Source organism: Mus musculus, chromosome 4 (genome assembly GCF_000001635.26).
Source record: "Mus musculus strain C57BL/6J chromosome 4, GRCm38.p6 C57BL/6J".
NCBI lineage: Eukaryota > Metazoa > Chordata > Mammalia > Rodentia > Muridae > Mus > Mus musculus.
This window is the reverse complement of record NC_000070.6, coordinates 6,966,453-6,993,058: the sequence shown is the minus strand read 5'-3', so window position 1 is coordinate 6,993,058 and position 26,606 is coordinate 6,966,453. Positions and strand designations below refer to the sequence as shown.

The 26,606-nt window shown below is 40.5% G+C and overlaps 1 protein-coding gene across 4 annotated transcripts in view; it reads left to right on the top strand.

Moving 5' to 3' along the window:
- The first annotated feature begins 1,501 nt into the window (after positions 1–1,501).
- Tox (thymocyte selection-associated high mobility group box) overlaps positions 1,502–26,606 on the top strand; it is a 305,205-nt gene continuing 280,100 nt past the window's right edge. The window contains exons 1-3 of one of the 4 annotated variants that reach the window (XM_017320230.1): positions 2,245–2,302; positions 2,534–2,669; positions 3,116–3,499. Coding sequence is in view for 3 of the 4 variants with exons in the window: in NM_001377078.1 (NP_001364007.1) it covers positions 2,568–2,669 (102 nt within the window). In the remaining variant the exon portion in view is untranslated. Of the gene's footprint in view, positions 1,678–2,222; positions 2,670–3,115; positions 3,500–26,606 lie in introns of those variants that run through there. The other 3 variants (NM_001377078.1, NM_001377079.1, NM_145711.5) reach the window with 3 other exon arrangements.

Below are 26,606 nucleotides of genomic sequence, written 5' to 3'. Positions count from 1 at the left end.
TTTAAAGTTATTATATTGATGACCATGCTTTAGTGTTAAGCTCTCTCGTGGTTAATGTACTTTTAGCTCAAATTCCTTAGCATGCAGAGCTCTCATGTTGACTCCACAGACTTCCTGTGAAAGAAATCAGGTTGCTTGCAGAGGTAAGACACAGGTTTCTGGCCCTTGGGTTTCTCATAATGGTAGTGGAAATACGTGATGTGGTACCTCCAGTATGTCCAAGGAGTCAAGACACTGACAGCAAGGACCATTCCAGCGATAAACCAGCCCATCTTTCTGCTGGCCCGAGGGCCAAACAGAAGTTGATTATGAATCCTAGGGAAGTTTATAAACCTCAAACTTTATACAGTATAATTTGTTGATGACAGAAACTTGAGATTACGTGTTTATTTAAAGCTACAGACTTTTTATAGCCCCACCCACTTTAACATCTACAAATGAATTTTAAAATCGGTGCTATGAAGCCCTGAACCTATGTACTTGTTATTGTAAAGACCTTTAATAGAGGAAAGATCACCCTTTCACTTATTTTGTGACTCAGAGGGTTTGAATGCAGAGTGAAAATCCTTCCTCATTTCTAAAGCCAACATCCATCACATTACTCTTAAGGTAAGAAGCTGTGTTCTTCCTACCCATAAAAGGAAGACCTGAGGACAACAGTTTAAGAGAAAGAGGCTACCATGGATGGAAACCAAAGTCAAGGAAAAGTTTCCAAAGGCCTTTGCATAGAGGAGAGAACCCCAGGATGCTAATTTACTATCCTTACAGGGCATCTGTTGCTTCCTCAGATCTTTGCATTTGACTGGTGCTCCTATTATAAGGGAAGAGAAACCTGGAAAAGGCTGCAGAGAGCTAGAGAGTAGCTGGCTATTACCCACCATGTACTAAAAACGGTTTGGGGTGGGGGATGGGAGGTAACAAGACTGTTTCCATATATTCTTTGACGCCAGAAACAGATACCTGTGGACATGAATTTTCCACTTTTTTACAGGGTCTTAGGCCCCTAAGGTGTGAAGCAATCAGGAATTCACCCTTGAAAGGTAAACATTGCCCACCCCTATATTAACTTCTCTCTAAAGTCTTTCTCAGGGAGAACGTAAGATGTCCGCTGGACAGTCATCAGGGTCCCAAAACTCTCCCAGATGCCAGGGGACACAATATTGCAAGTTTTTGGGGTTGACGAAGTAAAGCAAAATATGGATGATATCTTTATCCTACCAACAAAGAGAGCCCAGGGAAGCAGACAGCTGATTCGTGAAGGTTGGGGTGGGCAGTGGAGCTCCAAGAGTGCTACTGGGAATCCAACAGTGAAAGTATAATTCCAAGAGGCAAGTAACTAGCCCAGATGTGTTCCCTGTAGCGCATGGTGTGCTGATAACTGTTTCCTTATTTACCCTTCTAAGCACCCCTGGAGTCTTTTTTGCTAGTCCCGCAAGGGCAGGCTCAGCCTCTGCAAACCCTCCCACTGAGAACCAAAGCCGAATGCCGAGGCTCTCTGAGCACTAACTCCAGGAGCACCGCTCCTCGCACAGAGATCAACTGGGGTCCCTTGGTCAGCTGCACACTAGAATGGGGCAGAGGTTGCGCTCCCTGCAGGCTCCCGAGCAGCGCCACAAGACAGCCTCTCCTCTACCTCCCGCGCGGGGCAGAGGTTGGCAGTGCAGCTAGCGGGCAGGAGTAAGTGGTGGGGGGCTCAAAGAATGGGGTGGGGCGGGGGTGGGGCTGCGGGTGCTGGGCGGGGGTGCGCCACAGCGCCCCCTTGCTGTGCGAGCCCCACGGTGCCCCAGTCAGCCTTTGCTCAGTCTCTCCAGCCCCTTTGTGTGATTGTATCCACCTCCATGGCACCCACCCGGGGGTGCTGACTGGGGCACTGACGCTGCCCGGGGTCCCGCCACTACTGATCGAGCCGCATTCCCTTCTTCTGCGTTTGTCCCTCGCCTGGTTCTCGGTCCCCAACTGTACCCTCTGGGCCGCGTCCAGCCTCTGTCGGCACCCCGCCGGTCCGGGGCACTAGTGTCCTCCGATCTTGATCTCCCCTGCAACACCACACACACTCCATCACTCCCCCATCCCAGGCCTCTAACGTGGAGAAAAACTAAAAGCAAAGCAAGGCAGAGTCTCCAATAAAACGCCCAGTACCCCGAGCCCGAGCGCGAGTGCCGGGCGGCGAAGGGCGCGGGAGGCGGGGATGGGGCGGCGGGCGGGGGGGACAATGAGCGCGTGAAGTTACCTGCCCGGCGGCGGCGGGCCGACAGCGCCGGGGCCGAGCGGACCAGGCAGGCTGCGCGCTCGGTGTGGACGGGTGCGCGCCACGGCTTGGGGGGGAGAGTTGAGCGCTTTTCCACCCTCTGTTTTTTTTTTCCTCTCTCTCTCTTTTCTCTCTCTCTTTTCTTCCTCTTCTTAAACAAACCACAAACGGATGTGAGGGAAGGAAGGTGTTTCTTTTACTCCTGAGCCCAGACGCCTCTCTGTTCCGTCTGAGCTTTTTTTTTTTTTTCTGAGCACTTTTTTTTTTTTTTTTTTTTTCAAAAAGGAAAAGAAAAGGAGTTGCTTGATGTGAGAGTGAAATGGACGTAAGATTTTATCCTCCTCCAGCCCAGCCCGCTGCTGCGCCCGCCGCTCCTTGTCTGGGACCTTCTCCCTGCCTGGACCCCTACTATTGCAACAAGGTGAACACTCTGCTTTTGTCTGCACCGATTCTGGCGGCTCGATCCCGGGAGGGGGGCAGCGGTGGCTGGACCGCGATGGGGCCCGCTGGGCGGACTGGGCCGGCTCGCAGAGGCCCGTCCCGGGCGCGCTCGGTCGCAGCCCGCGGCGGCGCTGCGTGCGCTCGGGTAGTAAATATTGTGGAGCAGCTCCGGGGGTTTGCCAAACAACGCGATTGTGCGGAAAGTGACACGATTTGCTCGGATTCTTTCCTTCCTGCTGTTCGCCACTAAGGATCCCTGCTTAGGTTTGCCGGGAGACATTTAAAAAAAAAAAAAAAAAAGCGAGAGATCGAGAGAGAAAACCCACGGAATACTTTGGGGGTGTGTCTGGGGTCTGGGAACTGAGGCAGAGTAGGAGAATTCAGTTTATATTCTAGTTCCTTCTTCTCCCTCCCTTTCTTGGACAGCGGGGGCTCGTGGCATCGCTTCCTTGCTCCGGATCACTTGCCAGAGGAGCAGCTAGGAGTCGGGGTGCAGGGACCCCGGAGGATCCGGCGTTCCCACACCGTGAAAATTATTCTGTAACTCTTTTGTTTTCTGTTCCGGCCGCCGAACTGGAGTTCGGACGCTGGCCCTCGAGACCAGGACGCTGTGGGCTAGTCGCATTATGATTTGGGGGAACAGATCTCGTTTGGGGGGTGTGGGGTGTGGAAATAGCAAGTTTACAGGAAGCCAAGCTAGCGCTTTGCATTCAAGTGTAAAGCTCCGACGCTCTTTGCCTGGCTGAAGCAGGGTCCCTGGCTGGGCTACATCATAGTCTGCTGACTTGGGCCACACAGGACAGCGGAAAGGTATTTAATGCTGGTGATCCAGAATGAGAACTCTGGCGAAGCTGCCCCGGAGCTCAGCTTGGCCCAAGGATAGGACAGCCAGGAGTTTCTAGGGAAGTAATTGCTCTCCTGGCTTCATGCACGCAAAACCTGAGAGGGACACGGAGGGACCGGAGGGATCGTCTCCAAGAGCAGCCACAGGCCACATCTCTCCTCTCCTGGGGCTTGGTGGATTTGTCTAAGCAGTCCTAGCTGATAGAGGTTGCTGGGGACAAGAAGGTCTCTGAAATGCATGGCAAGCCTTTTGGACTCCCAGTTCTTGCTTGATAAAAACCCCCGGCAGATTCTTCCAGTCCTTTCAGGCACTTCACTGACAAGTAGATTAATTCTTTGGGGAAAGTCTTTGAAACTCCCAACATTTGTCTCCTGAGGAGTCCTCACTTTAAAACGTGATGTAGAGGTGTTTAGCACCCCTGCCTCCTGGACTCTCTACTACCATACAGGCTAGTAGTTCTCAGCTCTCAGTCTTGATTATTACACACACACACACACACACACACACACACACACACACACACACACACACACAGCTGTGAGTTACAAAGCCTACAGTCACGCCACAGAGAAGCAACTGGGTGCCATGTCCACTGTAATATTCAGTAAGAGTTGTGAGCAAAGGTTAGTAGTTAGGCAAAGGGGTAATACAGGTCTTGAGGCCAGGGGCAAGTTGAACTTCAGCACGCACAGCAAAGTTGGTGAAATGAAGTTTTACACTGCTGCTAACACCATTCTTGCAGCCTAGAATATATTTTGACTTTAGAACTAAGGGCTTTATGCTTGATATTTTTCCCCCCTGATAACCAGAATACCGTTACTTTTTTCTTTAAAGTAGAAAGTCTGTCTTGGAGATTAAAGACCTGTTCTGTAGTTGTTACCAGAATCAAAAGATTGACACCATTTTTGGCAATAAAACTATACAAGTCCTATTACATTTATCAGTGAATTTGGGTTCCAAAAAAGAAGGTAATGACTTGAATACACATTTCACTCATTATTTCTGTGATAGTAGGGTCAGATTTAATTTAAAAGTTAAATGCTTTGGAAAATCAGGAATTACTTCAATATATTAAATCATTTTCCAATTTAAGTGCCTTAAATAATTTTAGAGGGTTGTGCTGTGAATTGAATGAATTAATTTTGAAAGTCTTCACCATTTCTTTACTAGTCCATTGAAGTTCCTTTTAAGTCACCCTGTGTGTAAGAAGCAAACTGTTCTTTTTAAATGCAAATTAGCCATCCTTTCTATAGACTAGTTGTAAGACTTCTATTTAACTTAGATGGGGAATAATGGATTTTTAAAAATGCAAAGTCATAAGACTTGTTTCTTCTAGTAGAAAAATACCTCCTGGAAAGGTTTCTCTAGGGACTCTTTCCCTATCCATCTCTGTGCCACAGTCTATCAAATATATTTGTCACTGCTTCTTGATTGTACTAAACACACTGAGAAGGTTTCAAGATCCCACAAAGCCCAGGCACTTGTTCCCTACCCCATGGTGATTTGCACTGGTGTAAAATTCCTGCCTAGTTCCACTATTTGAATTGCTTAGGACCGAGACAATCAGTGCTCATTTAGCAGTGAGGTGTAGGGAGATGTGAAAGAAGGGGAGAAGTTTGGAAAGATGAAAAAAATAAATCTGTATCTATATTTAGCAAAATCCTGTTGGATCAGGCTTCCCCATAGAGATAGATTGCAAAGTAAACCTGTTTTCCTTCTGAGCTGTAATGAATACACAGTTTATTTTAAATAACAGTCACTTTGTTGGGTTATTTGTTTTTAACAGGTTGATAAGATCATAAATTACTAATTATCTTTATTTTAAACCTGTCAACACTATACTGTTTAAAGTTGGTGTGCTAAGTCCCATTGGAACCATAACTTTCTGTGCTTTGGTGTCTCACAAAATGTAAATATAGTTTTCTGGTGGCACTTTTTTTTTCAATGTCAGAAGAGACCCTAATTGAGAAAATGAATATCCTCTTTCTGAGCTTTTCTGAATTGAAATGTGGTTGTTTTACTCTGCTGACACTTCCCAGATCCTCTGTTCTGTACAGTGCCAAAACACTATTTAGATTTCTCAGTTAATAAACTCTGTAGGAGGCACATTTAGAAGCAGTTTAACCCAGTGGTCTTTTGTAAGAGCTCCATCCACGATGAACATACCACAGTGCAAACTGGCCTTTACATTCACGTAGCCCACTGGGGGAACCAGGCAAACGACATCGCTTATGGCAAGTGTGTGAGGCCATCCCCTCCCTTAGACAAACTGCTAGAACTGGTGGCATGGTGCGTGCTTTATGTAGGTCAGCTTTTGAAAGAGCAGTGGAGATCAGAGACCGGCCAGAGGCATGTAGGATGGAGGGAACAGCTTTCACTTCTTGCAACTGAAAGCACAGTTCTATTGTAGACACTGAAAGATGGGTACCAGATCAGAGTTTCATCCAATTAGACTATTTTAAGTAACAGTGTATCCCTTAATTGAACTGAATGTTACCAAAGAAATTAGATTAAATGAGCTCCCAATTGGAGTGCTGCAGCAAAATACAGTCCCCCCTTTTTTTGTTCTAGTTGAAGATGTCAAATCATCATTTTGAACATATACCTACAGGAATAATAACAGCTTTCAGTTTCTTAGTGTAGTGTCATTTCTAAAGACCGTTTTTACAGATTTTATGCTAAAATGGGACAAAGACATGGCACGTTTTATTTTTGCGGTGATGTGATGTGTTCAGTTACTGCTCAGTATCTGCCCACGTGAGGAGCACTAATAAAATTACGTGCTAGCTTGGCTAATGATAGGGGTACTGACCTTGTCCAGCTGTGGGAGGGGAGTCATAGGCTTCACTGCTCACAAGAGTTGCTTTTATGTCCTGAGTCATCCATTGGTGGATTTAAAAACTGGGAGCCCCGCACATAAACTCAGGCTTAATACTAGCTACATGCAAAGTAAAGAATTGTGGCCACTTGAAATCCTGTGCTTTTGGATTGCAACGGAAAATGAATACTCTTTCCATGAAGAATCAAAAGGAAGGATCATTTGTGGACAGATGTTACACCTGTGATAACTTTTGAGTAATACACTATTAATCATAGCAATGAAATCTTTGGACTTTTCTTTCTTCTTGTATTGTACTATGCATTGTATTTTAATGTGGCAGCACATGCCATGCCTAAAATGCTGGACGTGGAAGCACACTGAGAAGGGGCCATTATTCCTCTTTGATGAATAAATGTAAGGAGACAGAGGAGGACAGAAGGAAGGGGAACAGGAGGAGAGGGGTAGAAGGGGAAGAAGGGGAGGTTCATAGGCAATTTAAAGCATCATAATTAGTCTTATCCATAACTCCTAGAACTTCTATTGACATATTTTTCTGTTTATTGATACTCGATGCATCATTTGTCTAATCAAAGTTTCCTTGTGGGTTATATGGGCTAGAACCTCCTATAAGTTAATAAATTTATAAACAAGAAAGAGTATAAGCCAAGACATCATATAGTTTTTGACACTAAATCTTATAGCACACAGAATCTTTAATGTTGCTATCTTGACTTTGTCACATATTTTAGTGTGACCAATCTCAATTCTTAACTGTGCCAAAAATTATAGTCATGAGGTCTGCAGAGATCTTATTTTTAACAGCATATGTGGCTGAGTATTCTGAAGTTTTGTTGTATATTTTTAAAGTTACTGGATGATAATGTTAAGTAGACTTGATAGTTTGCTTAGGTATAAAACCTGAAGCAATCTTTAATATCTTCTTGAATAGGTAGTGTACGGTTGAAATTATTTTTGGGATGTGCTTGCAAAGAGATTAAGATAGCAATAAAGACAAATGGGGAACTCGAAGGAGTAAGGAAATTCGCGTTGGTTTTGTATACGGGCTGATATGGTGTTTTCACAATGTTTTGTACATGTGATGGGCTCAGGATAACCTAGGATGCTGGAGGAGAGGGTTATCTGTTTGGGTGCCTATGCTTTTAATACCCTACCTCATGGTTGATCTCCACTGCCTTCACTCCTTGGACCAACCTGGCTTGGATACTGTCCTGCCCACTGTTCATATGAACCCATGGGGGATGTGCTGTCCATTCTTAGCCCTCCTCTGCAGGCCTTTGACCTCTTGTTTTTAGTTGCCTTGTTCCTCTTATTAACATCACCACTACCATCATGTTAACCTACCTGTTCTTCCTGAAGGATCCTGGCTGTATTTTGTGACTAATTAGAATTGGTCCTTACTTACGTTTTAAAACCCCAATGCCATCCCCCATCCCCATACACCTCAACTTTATTGGTACACTGTAATAGGCTGAGAAGTCCAGATGTGTTGCAGAGGAGAAGTAATTGTGGCTGTTTTCTCTAGGCCACCGTCTTTCTCCTACTACTCAATAAACTTAGCATTTAGAGACAGGCTCTGTGAAGCTCATCCTAAGCAAGCAAGCTTCTGTCGAATCCCAGAACATTATAAATATGAGACTGTGACCCTTAATTGGCACATACACCACATTAGGTATGTTACAGTGCTAAAGAGAAAATATTTATCATTCGCATATGTTCCTATAAGAATACCCACAAAGAACTAAAATGGGAAAGGTAATCCCTACAGAGCTTATTGAACCAATCACATCACATTTAGGTCTTAGGATTACCCTGAATACTAATCTTGAGGTTTTCCAGGAAGTCATAAGTAGGAGTGCTGTTTCATGTCTCAATAAATGTCAACTATGATCATCATGAACACTTTTAATGATTGTACCTTTAAAAAATATCTTTAAGCATTGCTTAGAGCAAACTCATGCAACTAAATCCTAGAGACTATACTTGCAGGGAAAGACTGTAATCCACTATAACCATAGAAAGCATGACCCCACAAGCATAGTTCTTGGCCCCCAAAAGCTTTCATTTGAAGTGCCAAGACACAAGACTAGTTTATTTAAACCAGGTGCTTAATTCATACCAACTTTAAAGATGCCATGTTTGTCCTTGCATTTGATTGGGAGATGCTAACATCTTTTCAGTTAGTCTTCTCTGAATGTGTGCTTTTCAGAGCCAGTAGTCCAAGGTCTGCTTAGGTGGCTGGTGACTTGCTTTCATGGAACCCGGCCTGACAAAATGTTGCAGCTTACATGTGCTCTGGTGAATTTGAGAATTTTCTGTTTTAATCCCTCTATGCCAAGTTTTATTCTGAAGAGCAAATTCTCATTAAAAACATCGAGTTATAGACTGCTTAGAAATATGGTTTATAATGGTAGTGCCAACAGACTGCTAATTACAACAGCACTTCCATCACACATGGCTATGTGCAGTCAGCATCAACCTGCATGAATGTTTCTGGTCCTAATACATGTTTCCCTTGCAACTTCCTGTATGGAATGAAACATTATCCTGCTGTGTGCTTGGGCAATAATGCTAGAGAATAAAAATAGGTAGGAGCAAGATCCTTCCAAAAAGATGCCTCCATTCTTTCATGATGTAGGGAGCAGTATTTCCCAAGCCCTCTTGAGCTTGCTTTCTGACAAGTTTATCTCAGTTGATAAAAAAGTTTGAAGATCATTTTTGAGACCAATATTCGGTTTCCATTTTGCTCAGGAAGCATCGCTTCTGATGTGCATTTACAGTCCCGACACTGGTGTCAATATGACCACTATGTCACATTGTCCACAGCTGTTTTTTTTTTTCCTTAAAAGTTTTAAATGATTTAAGTTGCTTTAGCCAAGCATCTATTGCATTTTATCCACAAGTTGTGACCTTTTGCAAAAATCCATATTGGAGGGATTCCTAGAGAATTCCTAGAGAATTGAAGGCATAGTTGACTAGTAAGATCCTTTCTCAATGGTCGGGAGAACCTGCTATGTTTTGAGAAACCATGTAGATTGACATGCGTCTGATCCACAACACCAATGAAAAGAACCTTCTTTGTTAAATGCTCTTGGGGTGGTGTCATGGATGCCACAGTCAGTATGCTCCTCTCCAGATAAATTGTGAGCCAACAGTATTTGTGTAATATATGGTTTGGGTTTGTGAGTGTGTTTCTGTGCATCTCATAGTTCTTGATCTATTTCTGGCCATAAATGCACAGGAGACTATATCCTCACTGGCAGACTCCATCAATCAATGTGTACAAGAACAGCAATTAAGGAAATCATCACAGCTACTAGGAATCCCTGATGATTCCTCCTTTTAAGAAACTTCGCCATGTTTCAGGGGGAGAGAAGCTTCTGAATGCCAAGGCTTTAAGTGGACATCATATGCTTTATACCCTAGGGGACTAAAGAACCAAACCTTTCTGAGCTAAACTCTAGGCCATTCTCAAGACAGGACTTATTCTTCTTGATAGTTTGGTAAGAAACCTCATAAGCCTGTTAATTCTACATGAAATGAACCCAACCATGAGAGGGTGCGATTCCTTCCTGCTATGCTTATCAGCATCTGGAGAAGCCTGGCTTTGTTCTGAGGTTGGGTAAACATTCTGACACTGAACTCCTGTGTCCCAGTTTTCCATATATCCAAGATAGAAAAAAAAAAAAAAAACCTTCTATAGGAATCCACTGAGCCTCATGAGAGTTCAGAAACCAATGCAAATAGATTATTTGGCGATCCTTTGGTAAAGGAGGTCCGGTGGTTCAAAGAATGGTAGGCTGTAGCAGAACACGATGCTCAGCCCAGATCTGTTTCTCTTACCCTAGTGGAAGTGTTCTCAAAAGTTTCAAATCAGTGAACGTTTTGGATGTTAGTGAAAGAGATAAAATCTTTGGAGAGCAAAAGAGAGAATGAGCAAGAAGGAATCTAAAGGGGTACAGTTTGTGATGGCTTTTCTTAGATATTGGTATGCTTCTGTGGGAACCTTTCTTCTTCTTCACAGTCAGAAGTCTTGTCCATAATAAGAAAAAAATATTACAGGTATAGATCATTGCCTGATCTTCATTGTCATAAGATAGGATAAAAGTTTAGAATAACCCAAGAGGAAAGTTCCTGAGTTCAGAGAATCAAGGTTACCTCTCTGCCCTTTCCTTTGATATGAGTCAGATATTTACAATATTGTATGAATAATGAATTAGCAAATGAAACAACTGGGTCTACAGAAATTTCAGTTGCATTAGAAGAATGTCTGTGGACTACCTGATTTCCTTAAGTCTTTAACTCAATGAAATGGTTAATTTAAAGAATAATGGATAAAGTTTTGCCTTCCCTGTTATCTTTGCAACATGGTAAATACCAGTTCTTTTGGAAGCCAGTACCCCTTAGCCTAAAATGCCAGTAACAATTGTATAAAGAGAAATGTTAATAGTAAAGAGGCAAGATAACCTTTCAACAAAAGTATATTTTATCATCTGGCAGATGCAGTCATGAACATTAATCATAGAAACCTGCAGATAGTAGAAGCTTAATATCAAAGCTAATGATTTATTTTATGTTAATGACTTTCTGCTCGGGCATAAAAGACTACGCATAATGGACTCTCAGAGCTCTGTTCAGTTACTAAGGCTAATGGGATAATCTTTCCTCTCCCAAAATTAAGCTTTTGAAATAAATTATGCAGTTATTTTTTAAGGTAACTCTAAAAAATTTACTGCAAAACTAATCTTTTAAGAACTGCTTAAAGTAATAAAAAGATGGGGGAGGGGAATCCCAGCAGAGCCTTACCAGCTGTGAACCATCTTTCTTAATTGGAGGAAAGAAAGTTTTCATACATGCTAATATCACTGACCCTGTAATACTAGAGAGTTTTAAAGTCAGACTGTGTAGCACACTCTGTCTTTTGGGGAGTGCATCTAATACCACAATAGAACATGTTTATCTCGTTCATTACCAGCCAATAATGAGCCAAATGATACCAAGACATTGGAATATTTCACTGAGACGTTTTGAAAATCATGTTTACAATTAGTTACAACCAACATTATATTTCAATAAGAGATAATTTGCCTGTTAAAGTTTACATAATGTGCTAATCATGTCTGCTGGTTAATAAAGGCCTCCTACTCACTCCCCTGATGGCTATAAAAGGCTATTATATTCATGGTAGCAGTTCAGGTACAGCTGCTGCGTGTTAATAATGCATCATTGTCCCGCTCATCAACACAGCAAAGGTCATCACCCTAAGCACCTAAACTACCTAGCCTCTTTCCAAAATATTTATTAAGACCTTTATAGCATATTTCTTTATTTTCCTTAGCCTCTGGTGAGTTGATTCTACTGCAAACTACTTGTGTGATAAAGGTTTTGTAACCTAAGTTAGGTCATAGAAGAGATTAATATATATTCATGCTAATCTTCTTCCATAAACATGCTTCCATTTCCACAGTCACTTACTGAATTAGTGTCCAACTGTAAAAGCCATGGGCTCCTTTGTAATTAACAAGATACAGGGCAAAGTGAGGAGAGTCAAACCTTATGTCATTTATAAAGACATTTAAGAATAAAACAGCTTTATATAACCAAAATTTGTTCATGTACTCAGAGTAAATCAAGTAAGGGGAAGAGATACTTATAATTTAAAAACAAATTAATTAATGTCAGTCTATAGGTCTGAGGCAGTAGTGAAATATTCTTTTCTTAATTATTCTCATGCCTAGGAAAATAATGCCAGTAAAACTTACTAAGCCATATTTTCTACATGCAAATATCATATTCCCATGGGATGTTCACTTTGTTGGAAAATTGTGCAAATCAGAAAGCCAGCTAGGTAGACATCATGACAGTTGTCTTCCTGCCCTCTGTGATTGTTCATGTAACATAAGCCATGTTTTTGTATCCTTTGAGAGAAGACATAGTGTGAAGCAAATAAGACCTCACTTTTTCATATTATAGTATTGTTTCCTGGCTTTTCTTATTTATTATGATAACCCTGAGTGTGAGTATGTGTATTAAAGAGAGAGGAGGAGGAGGGAGAAGGGGAGAGAGAGAGAGAGGGAGAGAGAGAGAGAGAGAGAGCTTAAATATTTTCAGAAGAGAAAAACAAAACTGTGTTCCCATTATCAAGACTGCTAGTGGGAGGAGCTTCCATGGGGGAAACCTAGTGTACAATGGTGCATTTGTCATGCTTTAAATATATAATGCCTACAATCAAATATGTACAGGCACAGTTGTGATCTATGAAGCCCCTGGCTCGGTGCCATTGTTTGTAGTCTCTACGGCTGTCATACATTGTTCCTTGCACATCAAACCCTTACAGGAGAATCTGACACAATTTCTAGCTTTCAGCCCAGCCCCATTTTCCCTGCACAGCATACATGAGTTTGACAGGGTGTGTTGAGGACAACCCTGGCAAGCAATTGATATTTTGAAGTGGCAAGCGTTTCAGCAGCTGCCTGCTTGTGAAAAGGGAATGATAAGATACACTGTATTGTTAGTTTCAGGGAAAGCATTAAGGTTTAAGCTCTGTAAAAATGTACACATTATTCGTCAGTGGCAGAGCGAGTCTTTTATGTTTTTTAGAGCTTACCTCTCTGGCTGATGTGAACTGCAATGACATTGGTCAGTAACTGAATAGGAGTACTTTGAATTTGAACTGCTGCCAATTTTGCACCAACAAAGGAACTGACAAAAGAAAGATTTTATGTGAAATGCAAAGCACACGCAATGTTTGGGGGGGGGGGAGAAAGAAAGCAAAGCAAGAGAAAAGAAAGCCCGCACTAAAAATATTCTTTAACATACATTTGCAAGGAGGCCAGATAGTTAAGACCCATCTATTTTTCATGGCTCATCAGCTCGAACCTAAGCAGTTTAAAAACCTGTTGTATACACATAGGCTTTCGGAATACGATCATATGGAATGGAGAGTGTTTTTCTAAACATCTCAGTAAGCCCTGGAGGCCTGTTGGCAGAGTATCAGAGTCACCCACTGCTGGAGACCCCGATTCTCTGTCTCTCTCCAGTAGTGGGAAATTGTACTTTAATCAGTTATGGCACTTTCAGTGTGTAACGTTCATTAGCAAGGCAATTTGTCATGATTGTTAATGGTCAGGATGCAGGCGCTCTCTCACATGCATAGCCCAATAAATAAGGAGACAGATATTTCAACATCTGATAGTATTAATTTGTTTCTGAATTTGTAATCCAAGGTTAGTTGCTCAAAGCAGACCTAGCAGCAGCCTAGCAAGCATGCTTCATTCAGTGCCCTGCACTGCTGTATGGGCTTGGAGCTTTAAAGCACACTAATGCGCTGTTAGGAAGGGCACAGTCTTGAGTTCAGTGTTCAACAGATGCCAAACTTATGAGCAGAGTCCCTTCTGGGTTCATCTGGAAAGAATTCATGTGCACAACATTTTTCTATAGAGCTTCATAAATTGGGAGTTTTGATGGGTATGGTATTTCTCACCTGCTACGTAGTCTTATCCTGATTAAAAAAGTCACTTCCCCATTGGCTGATCAGCTAAATGACCAGTTTTCATGTGGACTTAGAGTCATGATCTAATTTTAAAGTTTTAAAGTTCAGCTGTAAACCCTTCATAATGAAGTAGAAGTAGAAAAGCAAGTGCTTCTTTTAGCAGTCGGCTCAGTAAGATCATTACTTATGGTTCTAAACAGGAGAGGGGTTTTAAAGACTCCCCTACTTTCAAAGGCTAGCATATATATTAAAACATAGTTTCTATTTTCTAGATATGATATCACATAGCTTTCCAGATGCAATCTTGTTGACATTTTCATTTTTAATGAAAGAGTCGAGCCTTCAGAATCTAATGATTTCTTAGAACAGAACCTATTCTTGCTAGTAAGAAAAGCTGCTACTGTTTAAGTTCCTGTGGAGCAGTCCGCTGGTACGCTTCACTGAGTGTTGTCAAAAAGGTTTACCTCATGATTGACAGCCAGCAGGAATGTGAATGGAGATTTTAATTGCGTATCATGTGTGCATATCAGAGGGAGTGAATTCATGACTATGCTTAGTTCCATATCTCTACAGGTCAGCCATGCCAAAATAGCACTCTTTTATATGCAATTTCAAAACTAGAAAGGTGGTGTGTGTGTGTGTGTGTGTGTGTGTGTGTGTGTGTGTGTGTGTGTGTGTTAAAATCATGTGTTATTCATTTCTGAAGTGAAATAGCATGTGTTCTCTCAGCTTCAGAGTTTGAAAGTAGAACAAAAACTATTCAGAGAATTTTCTCTTTTACTCTGCACTTATAATATACTTGAATGATGTAAGCTCTTCTAAGCTACAAGTTGGGGAAATTCTGCCAAAACATTTTTTAATGGCACTTGCTCTGAGAAGTGTTTCTCTTGCTCCATTCTGACTAGCCCTTCCTAACAGTGCTTTGAGAAGAAAGAAGAGTCCTAATTCAGTGGAAAAATGTCCTGAGGTCAGTTATCTACCTAGAGCCTGTGGATCTTGTAGGGAATGAAGACAGAAACTAGGCAATAGATTTCTGAGATGTCCAAGATTCCCACTGTACTTGAATTTTTAGATGACATTAATAATCATCTCAGTATAAATTTTGAAAAAATGCAGTTTGGTTGATAACATATAAAGCAAAGATGTATTTGTGATAAGCACTTCTTTGCCAAGCTGCACAAATGGACATATTCTCCTATCTTGAACTGTCTACAATATGAACTATCCGTGATTTTTAAGTTAAGGAACAGTTTCTTTGTAAGGTATCTTTAGCTATAATAGCACCAGGTAAAACAAGAGCTTATTAATATATAAAAAGAGAAGAGGCTTTTTAAATTTTATTTATTGAGACAGGGTCTCAATATAGAGAGCAGGAGGCCTTGAATTCACAGAGATCTGTCTGCTTCTGCCCTACATGTGCTGGGATTCTTAATAAAGGCACAGTCTATAGTTTTTTTGTTTTGTTTTCATTTGATGGGACCTCAAAGTTTGGTACTTGGATAGAAAATTTAAAACAAAGCTATATTTCTGTGTCATTTCGATTAGTCAAGAAAATGTCAATGCCGGGTTCATACTTAATATATGTAGTAGTAAGGGGGATGCTGAAGGGATGGTGACCTCACAGCCTTAGTATGTCCCAAACAGATTTAACTTTCTTCTGAGCTCTGCAATATTATCTCAACACATTTTAGGACATATGAAATGGCCACTAGTGATCCAGGCTCTGCTGTGTGGGGTGGTGGCCAAATGAAGGCACAACTGTGTCTTTAAAATGCCAAAGCAAACTCTGTTGCATTTAGATGTTGGGTTTTTTTGTATGGGTGACATTTTTGTAATGCTCTGACAGACTTTTTCATACTTTTTCCTGAGAGATCAGGCAAGGGAGAAAATATATACCCTTACAAAATGATGTTTAAAAAGTACTCGTCTGAGTGTGTTTCAGCTGATACTCTGGTGGTAGGTTTCATCAGGCCAAGGCTGTAGCAGTAACAGTATTAAGGTCATTTCCATGTCGGCTGCTCCACTTGAACCCTAGTACCATTTCTGTTATAATCTCTGACACTCAGCTTGGCCTGCTACAGAGCCCACAGGTGAAGCGGAATATTTCAGCATAAGTAAACTTTTTATTGGGAATGCGACCGCTCTAGAGCTTTGGTCATGGTAACAAGCCATTCTTAGTCCGTGTGAGAAACTGAAAATTATTTACCTATTGCCGTTGGAGGGAGAGCCTAGTTATGAATCTGCAGGGGGCAAGAGTTTCACTGCGAGATGCGTAAGATCTGGTCCCAGATGGATCATTGCAGAATAGAGGCAACTGTGTTACAGTCACAGTGTAAGTCCCAGGACAGAAAACCTGAGGTTACAGTGTGAGGGTCAGAAAATAGGCTAGGATTGATGCTGGAGGAACCCCTGTGGCTTCCTTGAGGAGGCAGCCTATCAGCTAGACTTAAAATTTGGTTAATAAAGAAGAGGAAAATTACTTCTGGCTCTTTGAATTATGTTTTAGACTTCTATTTTGCCATGTGGCAGCTTAAAAAAAGAAAGAACGGAGACTGGGGGTGCAGCCCAATGGTTGAGTACATGATTATCCTTCTTAAGCTCAAGCCGCTACAGCCAAACAAAACTAGTCAAAGAACGAAACATCAAGAAATGCTAAAGACACCAAACAAAGCTCATGGGGTCCCAGCTAGGGAACAGAGGAAAGCCTGCCTCTTGTCTGACGTATTAAACTACATAGATATTAAGGTTTAGCCTTTGCTTCCTCCTGATGGGAAGAAAGAACACAAGGAGGAACAAGTCTGACTTTCTGAGACATGCATTGGTGTGAATTACCTACACAGCTAAAGGGTTTTTTTTTCCCCTAGTAAAAAGCTATAACAACTCTAGCCAGAAATGTCAAACATAGAAATTGAAGAAAGACATGAAGGTATGAGCCCCTGGGCTAAAGAAGGTAGAGCATAAGATGTGGTAGCTTAAACTCCTGGAATTAGGTCATAAATTGAGAGTTCTGGAATGAGATTGGGTCTCCTAATTGGGAGGGCTCCTTGCAATGATGCACAATCACGGCAGTGGGAGCAGTCAAGAGCTTATTAACCTAAACAGAATGAGATAGGGGAGAGTGGGTTGGAAGTCAAATGCCTACGTCAATGGACTGATGCTTGTCCCTGATAAGAATGTACATACCAAAAATAGACGTGCACACATGTAATCTCAGCATTGGGGTTGTTACAGCAAGAAGATTACTACCCGGATAGCTCTACTATGATCTGAAGAGAGGCAGCAATGAAGAGGGAGGACGTCAGATAGCCTAGACGTAGTTGGGAGGATGAAGTGCTCACGTCACAGGATGAACCGATAATGGCCATGGTGGAGGAAGTTCTTCGACTATGCTTTTGTATTTTAGGTATCAGTATAGGACCTAGCATGCTGGGAACTTGCAAAGTCCAAACGAGGGGGATGTGAAGAAAGTAAAGAGCAATAGTGGAGGTTTTGGAGGCAAAATACAGAGTATGACCTAACAGATGACCAAGACACACTCAAGCACTTTGCACACATGTACACACACTACACACACACACACACCACAAGCCTACCTCTTTTCACCTCTTGCTGATTTTATTTAATTTGTAACATGACTCATTACTTTCAAGAGTCCTTTAAGTTACTTAATTAGATGGCTTTGCCTAGACTCTCTCCCACCTACAGGGGGCTCTGTTCTCTCCCACCCTCTTCATCATAGGGATACACCTAGGTGGACCTCTCAGTACTGGGAAGACAGGAGCTCTGGCTACATGGATGGCATGGGTAGGTTTCAGGTGTATGCACTGAGGAGTTCCCAGGTGTTACTCCTGTGTCTGGAATTTACCGTTAAGTCAAAGTCAATTTTTTTTTTTTTTTTAGAGTTTGTACATAGTAAAGCAGAAATGTATGACTAGTGGAAATTCCTTCCTGGTGACATGAGTGATTTGTCTCCAAGAAACTCATGGTAGATCAATGATCATTTTAGATATTTGCCCATAATCAAATAAGGGTAATTATTTTATACTTAAAATATTTCAAACTTTTGTCCAAAATGGCAGGCTAGAAGAACATGCATTGTATAGAGCTACTGTTTGTGGAATTTATTCCCAAGTTTCCACTGTAACAGGATGGCAGTGAGAAACAGATTCCATTCACCTGACTCCAGGATGCATTTGTGGTGCTGTGAGCTTATGGCACAGGGCTGCTGTGGACTCATTTCAGGAGAGTGGGATGATATTTATTAACAAAGCCAAGCATCACCTAGTGATGGGGTATACCCTGAAAGACACATTGTCAGGAGATTTCATCTGTAATCATTGTAGAGTGTACATTAACATGGCACCATCACCCAGTGACAGTTTATCTTATGGGACCTCTACATTTGTCGTCTGTCATTGCAGAAATGTGGCTATGTGTATTTGTCTTTGTTGTGTACTCACGAAATACAGTATCATAAGTTGTTATGTGCCAAAACATGTGCTGAAGTTGTGAGAACTAGTGTGCACTTGGAGAAGTGATCATCTTTCATATGATCTAGGTAACTCTACTGAAAGATGAGAGCGAGCCAGAAATGGAATAGATAATTGTACATTTTCCCATGACCACTGTTACCACTGAATACAGACAGCATGACGCGCCTGCATGTCCATCCGTACATTTTCCTTCTTGGTCCTGTTCATTCCTGTAGGCTAGATGAGAGGGCTAAGAACAGAAGCAGCATTCCCTGCCCCTTCTAAAGTCCTGCCTGGAAAACAGCTGATGCCCGTGGGATACCGTGGCTCGGTAACATAAGCCAATAGTGATTGTTTATGAAGTAGCTGAGGGAATAAATTTTTAAAAATTGAAATTCTAGTCACACAAATATTTAAGTCTTTGGAAATTCGAACCAGGTATCTTTCAAAAATAAACAGCAGGATCTGTGCTCAGTATTTCCTTTGATGTTTCCATGAGCTGAAATTAGTTGATCAACATTACCCAATGCCATTTTTATGTTGGAAGCCATTCTCAAGTTCAGGATGTTTGTAAAGTTGTAACATAATCGCTGGTGGCTTTGTTCAGGTTCATTATAATAGATTTCAAAAGGTAAACACCACTGCCCAGTTAATTTTTTTTCCTGATAAAGTCTCTGAATTTTGTGAGCCAGGCATTGCAAGCTTATAAAATAATTCTGCAGATCTTCTGTTTTCTTACATCTCATTCCTTACCCTACTATGGTATGGGGGCAGACTGCAATTACACTTTCACAATTACTTTATTATACGGCTGAAATATACTCCCGGAGCTCCTATTACCTTTTCCAAATACCATTTGCTCAGACCTGCTGATGGCTGTCAGCAGCGCTTCCTCGGGACAATCAACCATTCTTAGTGGGTTGTGTTTAAATTCAGAACACCACAAATAAAGAGCACCGCTCTCTCCTTGCTGATGAATTTTTAATGCTCAAGCATTTATAATAATTCAAAGGACTTCATTACAACGGCATGCAGAATCAGGCCCGTGTGTTTTAGGATGTTGGATCTTTATTTGTGATCTTTGTCAAGGATCTAAAAATGAGAACAACATAGCATTAAACAGTGTGCTTTTGTGTCTCTAGCAACCTGAGAATTACCATGTCACTATGTTTGAGCATTTTTACCCTAAAAAGAGGTTGTTTTAAGATTCCCTACTTCACACAATTTGCTCAAAAGCTCCTCCATCCTTCATAATTGCATTTTACAGAGGAGAAAAAGAAGAAAAAATATTCCACCCCAGGTCTTTAAATGGAAGCTGAAACGCCATAGATTCTAATATGAAATACACTTACATTAATAACAGAAATGTTAACCTTTCTTTTATATTACAGAGATGTATTTGCATATTTTGTTGTTGTTAGTGAAATTAAATTAAAAACCTAACAGCTGAAAAGATCCAGTCCTTAGGGTCTTTCAGAACCTTCCACACGGAGGTTTGGCTGGCTCTAAGCCATGTGGTACAGTCATGTTCCCTTCAATGGAGTTTTCTCTTCACCATTTTGTTTCCCTGCTAAACTCTTCTCATGTTAGAACACCTAACATGTCAAAGCATCATCCAGAAAGTATCACATTGAAACTGTAAATAATGGGAAGTTACTAGAATGTAGTCAACTTACATGATTTCGTACTAACTAATATCAACATTAAGTTATTTGTAAAATGAAAAATCATTGAGCCAGATGTGAGTCCTCTAGATGTGCATGGTCTTGCAAGTCTAGAACGTCAAAATGTCCAGAAATATGCAGACAATTGATTGAGACCATCAGGGATTTTTTTCCAGAGGGCTTAACCATATGAACAACATCATTCTTCAAACAACACAATCATGGATTGATGTGATTCCAGGCCATTTGCTGTCTCTTTGGCATATCCCTGTATCTTTCTGACTGGTGATTACAATACACCAGATCACCAAACTACCCCATTTGTATCCTGATGTGGTTGAATGATGACGATAGAATCTTAAGGCCCAAGTACCAATGATAGATAGGACTTTAAAAAATCTGAGCAAGCTACTTAATTCTCATCTTCTTTTTCTCTAAACCATCAAGCTTGACCACTTCAGGATTATCTTACAAAAGGGATAAGGGAATGTATGGCTTTGTTACAGAGTAAGTTCCAGTGCTAAGATGTCTTGACAGTAAAAGCAACCAGTGTTGTGTCTATGATAGACACAAAATTTAAGCATTGAACCTTGTCACGTAGTCCATATTATAAGGGGAGGGACTACATCACTTCTGCTGTACTTGGTGCTATCAGCAACATGCATAGCAAAGCAGGTTTCTAAGGCACAGCCTATGCTGACAGTGATCTCCACTCGTTCCTTCATAGCATTGCTAAGAGAAACTGCACTGTTTGGGATTGGGATGTACCCAAACCATGTGTGACTAAAGGCAACTTGAGTTTATTGAAGTGACAAGTGTTTCCTTAATGTATCATTGTAGTAAGAGGCCAGATTATGAGTTATAAGTTGGAAGAACAACTTGAGAATCAGAAAGCCTGAATGCTGCTGGAGGAGAGGAGTTGGAAGGACTCAATTTTACAAAGCTTGAGAACAGGCCAACAACAGATTTCCACTCCACTGGTAGATTTATGGATATCATTGCTAGGGTTCTTCTGTTGCTATCACAAACCCCAGCAATTCTGACTCAGTGATAAGTGAGGACTATGCAAACTTACAAATTCACTGCCCACCTATCAACTCAGGCTGTTCCTTTCAAAAGCAATAGCTATTAGGATTCCGAGAGGTAGGGTTCCTGACTTTAACAAGTTCTTGATTTGGGAACAAAAAAGTCGTTCGAAAAATAAGAAAATACAGAGAGAAAAACATAAAAAAAAATAGGTCTTACTTTAGATATTCAGTAAGTTCTTCAGCATTTTGTTTCCCACATACAAGTGAGTATTCTAGAGATTCATTTTTAGTAAGTTTTTTAAGTGTCAGAAGATAGAGAAAGGAACCTTGCATGGCTTCCTGGGTCCTTTCTTACTGTTCAAGTTGATGACTCCTTTCCTTAGGTGCTCATGGGGCCATATTTTTGGATGTTTTATCTCATCTGTCCATTTCACTCTGGTTCACTCTGGTTCATTCTGCCTCCCACACTTCTTACCTTAGCAGCATCAAGGTTCTGTCTCCTTCCCCTGACTAAGGAATGGCAAGTCTCTGTTGAAGCAAAGACACATGATTTATTTTGACCAAAATTTAGAAATATCTTCGTGAAGGAAGATGAATATGCTTTGGCAAACCGGTTTGGCAGCCACCAATTTAGACATCACTAAAGAAACATTTGTGTATAAGACACAAGGAGAGAATAATTATTAGTTATAATACTTTATTTATATAAAATATATAATTTATTATAATAATTACTTATAATAATACAAAATTATTATTGTCACATATTCACAAACCATCAGGTTTACATAGTCTACAACTTTGAAAGTAGCTGATTTCTAATCCCCCAAGAAAACATGGGAGATTTCTTTACCATCCTGTATAAACCATTTGATCCGGAATGCTTGGACTTGTTACATAAACATAAGCATCGTATCCTATCAATGGTGGCTGTAAATTACTTGTGTGTAATCTTTTGAATTGAGATGATACTCTAATTTTCTATCAAATCTGGTATAGGCAATAACATATATAAGAAAAGAAAGAAAGCAAGCATAAAGGAGTCTAATGCATCCGGGAAATTTCTGAGCCAGTTTGTGTGAGACACCCTGCTTGGATACAGGGCTGGAGAGAATGGGAGGAAAAGGGCTTCTTCACCTGGCACTGACTGGCTGTGTTTTCTCAGCAGTAGTTACCCTGAGGTATTCTAAGAGCTGCAAGGTGACAGAAGAGACTTAGCCTTGTGTACCTCTGCACCTCTAGTAACCTTTTGTTTTCTCCAAAATTGCCGGAAATGATCTTTCAACCATAGTCTGTAAGGCAGGACTCACAACAGCTTTGTTGTGGATTTCTGGGTTGAGTTTCAGGCTCTTAACTACTTATAGACTCACAATTGATGTGTGTCACAAGGTTTAAAGAGCGGCTTCTAAGATATTACAGTGCAATTGTTGATAAAGGGAACTTTTATTGTTGATAAAAGGAACCGCCTTTCGCCTTGGAGATGAGATAGACCTGTCTGTACGAGTCACTTGTCACTTTCAGCTTTGATTTGAGGTTAGTCAGAGGTAAACTTCCACAGTCTAGATGAGCAGATACCTACTAAAGTATGTCAGAAATGGAGTCCATGCTGTTCAAATGGCTGGTGATATTACTGGACATGCTAATGGGTGTTTAAAATAAACTAATTATAGTCATTTTATGTTAGTCTGTTTTACCAGGTGATAATAAGAGTGTGAAAGAGACATCACCATTAAACTTGTAATTTTATTAGTAACTTGATAATTAACAATTATCCTTTAATTGGCAATGTCCCATTACAATTTTCAATGCAAGTATTTGCAATGTCAAGTTCTGCCATGGAGCAGGGTGGAGAAAGGGATACAACAGAGGAAGCTGAGGCTGTTTGTAGTTCAGAGACATAGTTAAATCAATCGCGTGACCAGTGCTTGAGGAATGAATCCATCCTAAGGGAGATCACCACACAGGACCTTCAGCAGCCAGCTCCATGCATTCCTGTAACTGAGGTGAGGAGAGTTCCTGCCAGGACATTCAAGACACAGGCCAGCAGGCCAGCAGGCCAGCAGGCCAGCAGAACAGTTAGGATGTCAAGGACACTCAAGTTATTTCATCTTATAGGAGCCTTGTTTTCTAATAATGTGCTTCATTTTTATTATTATCAATGTAGTTATTTTGTGGACTATTTCCCTTAGTCAGGGTTACTATGACCATGATGAAACCCCGTGACCAAAAGCAAATTGGAGAAGAAACAGTTAAATTGGCTTATGCATTCACATCAAAGGTACTTAAAACAGGAACTAAAACAGGGCAGGAACATAGATGCAGGAGCTGATGCAGAGGTCGTAGAGGGGTGTTTGTTACTCACTAACTTGTTCCTCTTGGCCTACTCAGCCTGCTTTCTTATAGAACCCAGGATGAGCAGCCCAGAGCTGTACCACCCACAATGGACTGCGCCTTCTCATATCAATTACTAATTAACAAAATATTCTACAGGCTTGCCATCAGCCTGATATGGAAGTATTTTCTCAAAGATCTCTCCTCTATGATGACTCTAGCTTGTGTCAAGTTGACATAAAATTAGCTATCTCAGTAATCTTGGAATAATTAAATATCTATACGATTAATGTTAACCATGTTTTATACGTGATTTTTCGAATGCTCTGGAATGTGGTTAAACTATACTGATCTCAAACTATCTATCTATCTATCTATCTATCTATCTATCTATCTATCTATCTATCTACCTATCTAGTTTCAGAAAGCTACCATGTACAGCAACAATAACAGATACTTTATAAGGAAGTATTTTCTCCTGGGTGATATTTTGGGGTCAAATTATACCCTAAAATTATTACCTCTATCATTTAATTCAACACAAAGTAATGCAGCCAGGGAAGGTTCTTTCCCTCAGTTGAAAAAAGAAATTTGTAGAATAGTGCGATGATGGTTTAGGTTGGTGGTAGAAGTATCAAAGAGATGCAAATACCAGTACATTTGAATAACAGTAGCCAGCATTCAACTTCAGCTGTGTCAGTGTCTTGCAGCACAGTCTAGCACCCGCCTTTGGAGCCTCTAGTAAATACTGAGGCATCTGCAAGACAAAAGACTGGTGAGGAGTCCTTTCTGCACCAACCCAAATGGAAAAGACTAGAATGTGTGTTTCCTTTATGAAGCTAGGTGGGCAAATGGGAAGCACCTGGGGGCTTAGATGACTTTAAGGAACAGGGTTCATTCTTCAGAAATGTCAAATCTGGACACTCAGCTTCTCCAAGTCCTTCTGCACTGACTCAGGCCAACTATTGGTTTGCATTTCTTAAATATCTTATGGCTGGGAATGTAGTTCAGAGATAGAGTGCTTGCCTAACATGCCTCAAGTCTCTGAGTTTAATCTTCAGCACAGTAAATAAATAAATAAATATCAATATTTTCTAAATTAAACATTACTAGCCATCACAATAATGTAAAAAATAATGAAATAGTAATAAACTAGTAGTATAAAATTTCAAATCCAATGATTTAAGGGTATTTAATATATTACCATAATAGCATGCTATTGTAACATTAATATTAACATATAATAAAATATAAATAATATATTACTATAGACAGCTATAATAAAACATTATAAGACTATACATTCATGTTACACTATAAAGTATTTGGAACATTTTAGTTTTATAATGCTCATAATTTGATATTTAATAGTTTTTAAAACAGCCAGATTAAAAGGTTGATACATTCTTCTTTTTCTCTTTATTTATACCTAGAGAAAGAACATCTACTAATAACATTGCACTTCCTAATATTTTTATTTAAACATAAATCTTGCTATTAAAATATGCTTAATATCAATTTAATTTTTCAAAGTATGTAAATCATGCACATTTAACCAAATTTGAATATTGATTATGTTCTTTCCATTTTTATTTTCAGTAAATAATAACTGAAAATGTAGTTTGTTAAGTGGATACTACCATTACAAAGAACAATACCACCATTACTCTTTTGAAATGTTGATGCTGTATTTGTCTTTTTTAGTGTGATGAGTCAACAAATACAGCCAATGATGAGACATTAGCTTTTGACAACCTTGTTACTGGTGCATAACAACATGTAATTCAAAGTTAATCAGTGCATATTGATCCCTATTGCATTACTTTTAAAGGTTTGAATTATAGTTGTTCTTGGTAGGACATTCTTCAAAATCTCACATTACTGAGCCAGCATGATTGCTGTGGGCTCAAAGTTAACTTGGGATGCTTAGTTAAAACATGGCTCGCCAGACCTTCACAGCAAGTTCCTGTCTCAAATATAAAGCTGGATTGCTAAGGCGAAAGTGAGGACTCATAGCTACATACTCACCAAGTAACTCCAAAATTGGATTGTGGCCATATATGCAGAAGCAGTATCCTGTATGAAAAGCAAATAGGTTCTGGTCTGGTGACAAGCAAGTCACAGAGAAAAGTCTCTACAGGAAAGCAAAAAGACTTAAGGCAAATTTTCTAAACAGATTTTTCCATAATAAAATTTTAAATAATTAAATACTGAATTATTTGTTCTGACTTAATATGTGTTGAAGTATAAGCATTCAACATCCCTGGACAAAGACTTTCCCGACAAATGAAATAATTAATAAAAGTAGTGACCTACCATCTGATCTAGCTTTCCTGTTCCTAGGTACATGTCTAAAGGAGCCCAAGTTATCATACAGCAGTATACCTGTTTTTCTATACTTATGTCCTAGCATAAAGAGTGCAAAGGAGAATGCAGTCAGGTACAGAAAGACCCAGAGTCCACCAGGGCAGAGACTCACGGGTCATAGCTCTGTGTCAGGGAGAAATCAGTTCACCAGACACATGGAAGGAGGCCCTGAACAACCCTGGACTCTTAAGGATAATCCACGTGTGTGCTGGTTAGCTTTCATCGGCTTGACGAAAGTTAGAGTCATCTAGGAAGAAGGACCCTGACACAAAGAATTGTGTCCATCAGACCAGACTGTGTTTTCTTAGTTGCTAATAGGCATAGCAAGGTCTATCCCACTGTGGGCATTGCTGCCATCCTGAGGACTCTGGTGGGGGTGGGCTGTATAGGAAAAGAAACTGGGCAAGGCAGAAGAGCTAAGCCAAAACAGCATTCCTCCTTGGTCTCTGCTTCACTTCCTGCCTCCAGTTCCTGCTTGAGTTCCTTCCCTAGTTTTTTTTGATAATGGACTGTCACACAAAATTGTGAGCTGAATGCTACCCTATACCCCAAGTTTCTTTAGTTTAGAGTTTTGTTTTGTTTTTAATCATAGTAACAGAAACCAAACTAGAGCAATACTGAAGAATCTGAAGTATTAAACAGTTCAAGGCTTGGACTGTAAATACCATGAGTTACTAAATCCCTTAAAGTAGTGATGGCTGGGGGCTAGGCGTCTTTTCTCTTAAGTTAATTTGAAGATTGGCATTTGCCATTGATGTCTATAAGAAACAATTTAAAAGTGTTGATGAAGAGGTAAGTTATCACATGAGATACTGGGAAGAACACGCTGAATACCAGGGAGGGAAGAAGGAATATCAGCCGGAAATTTGACTTGATCCTC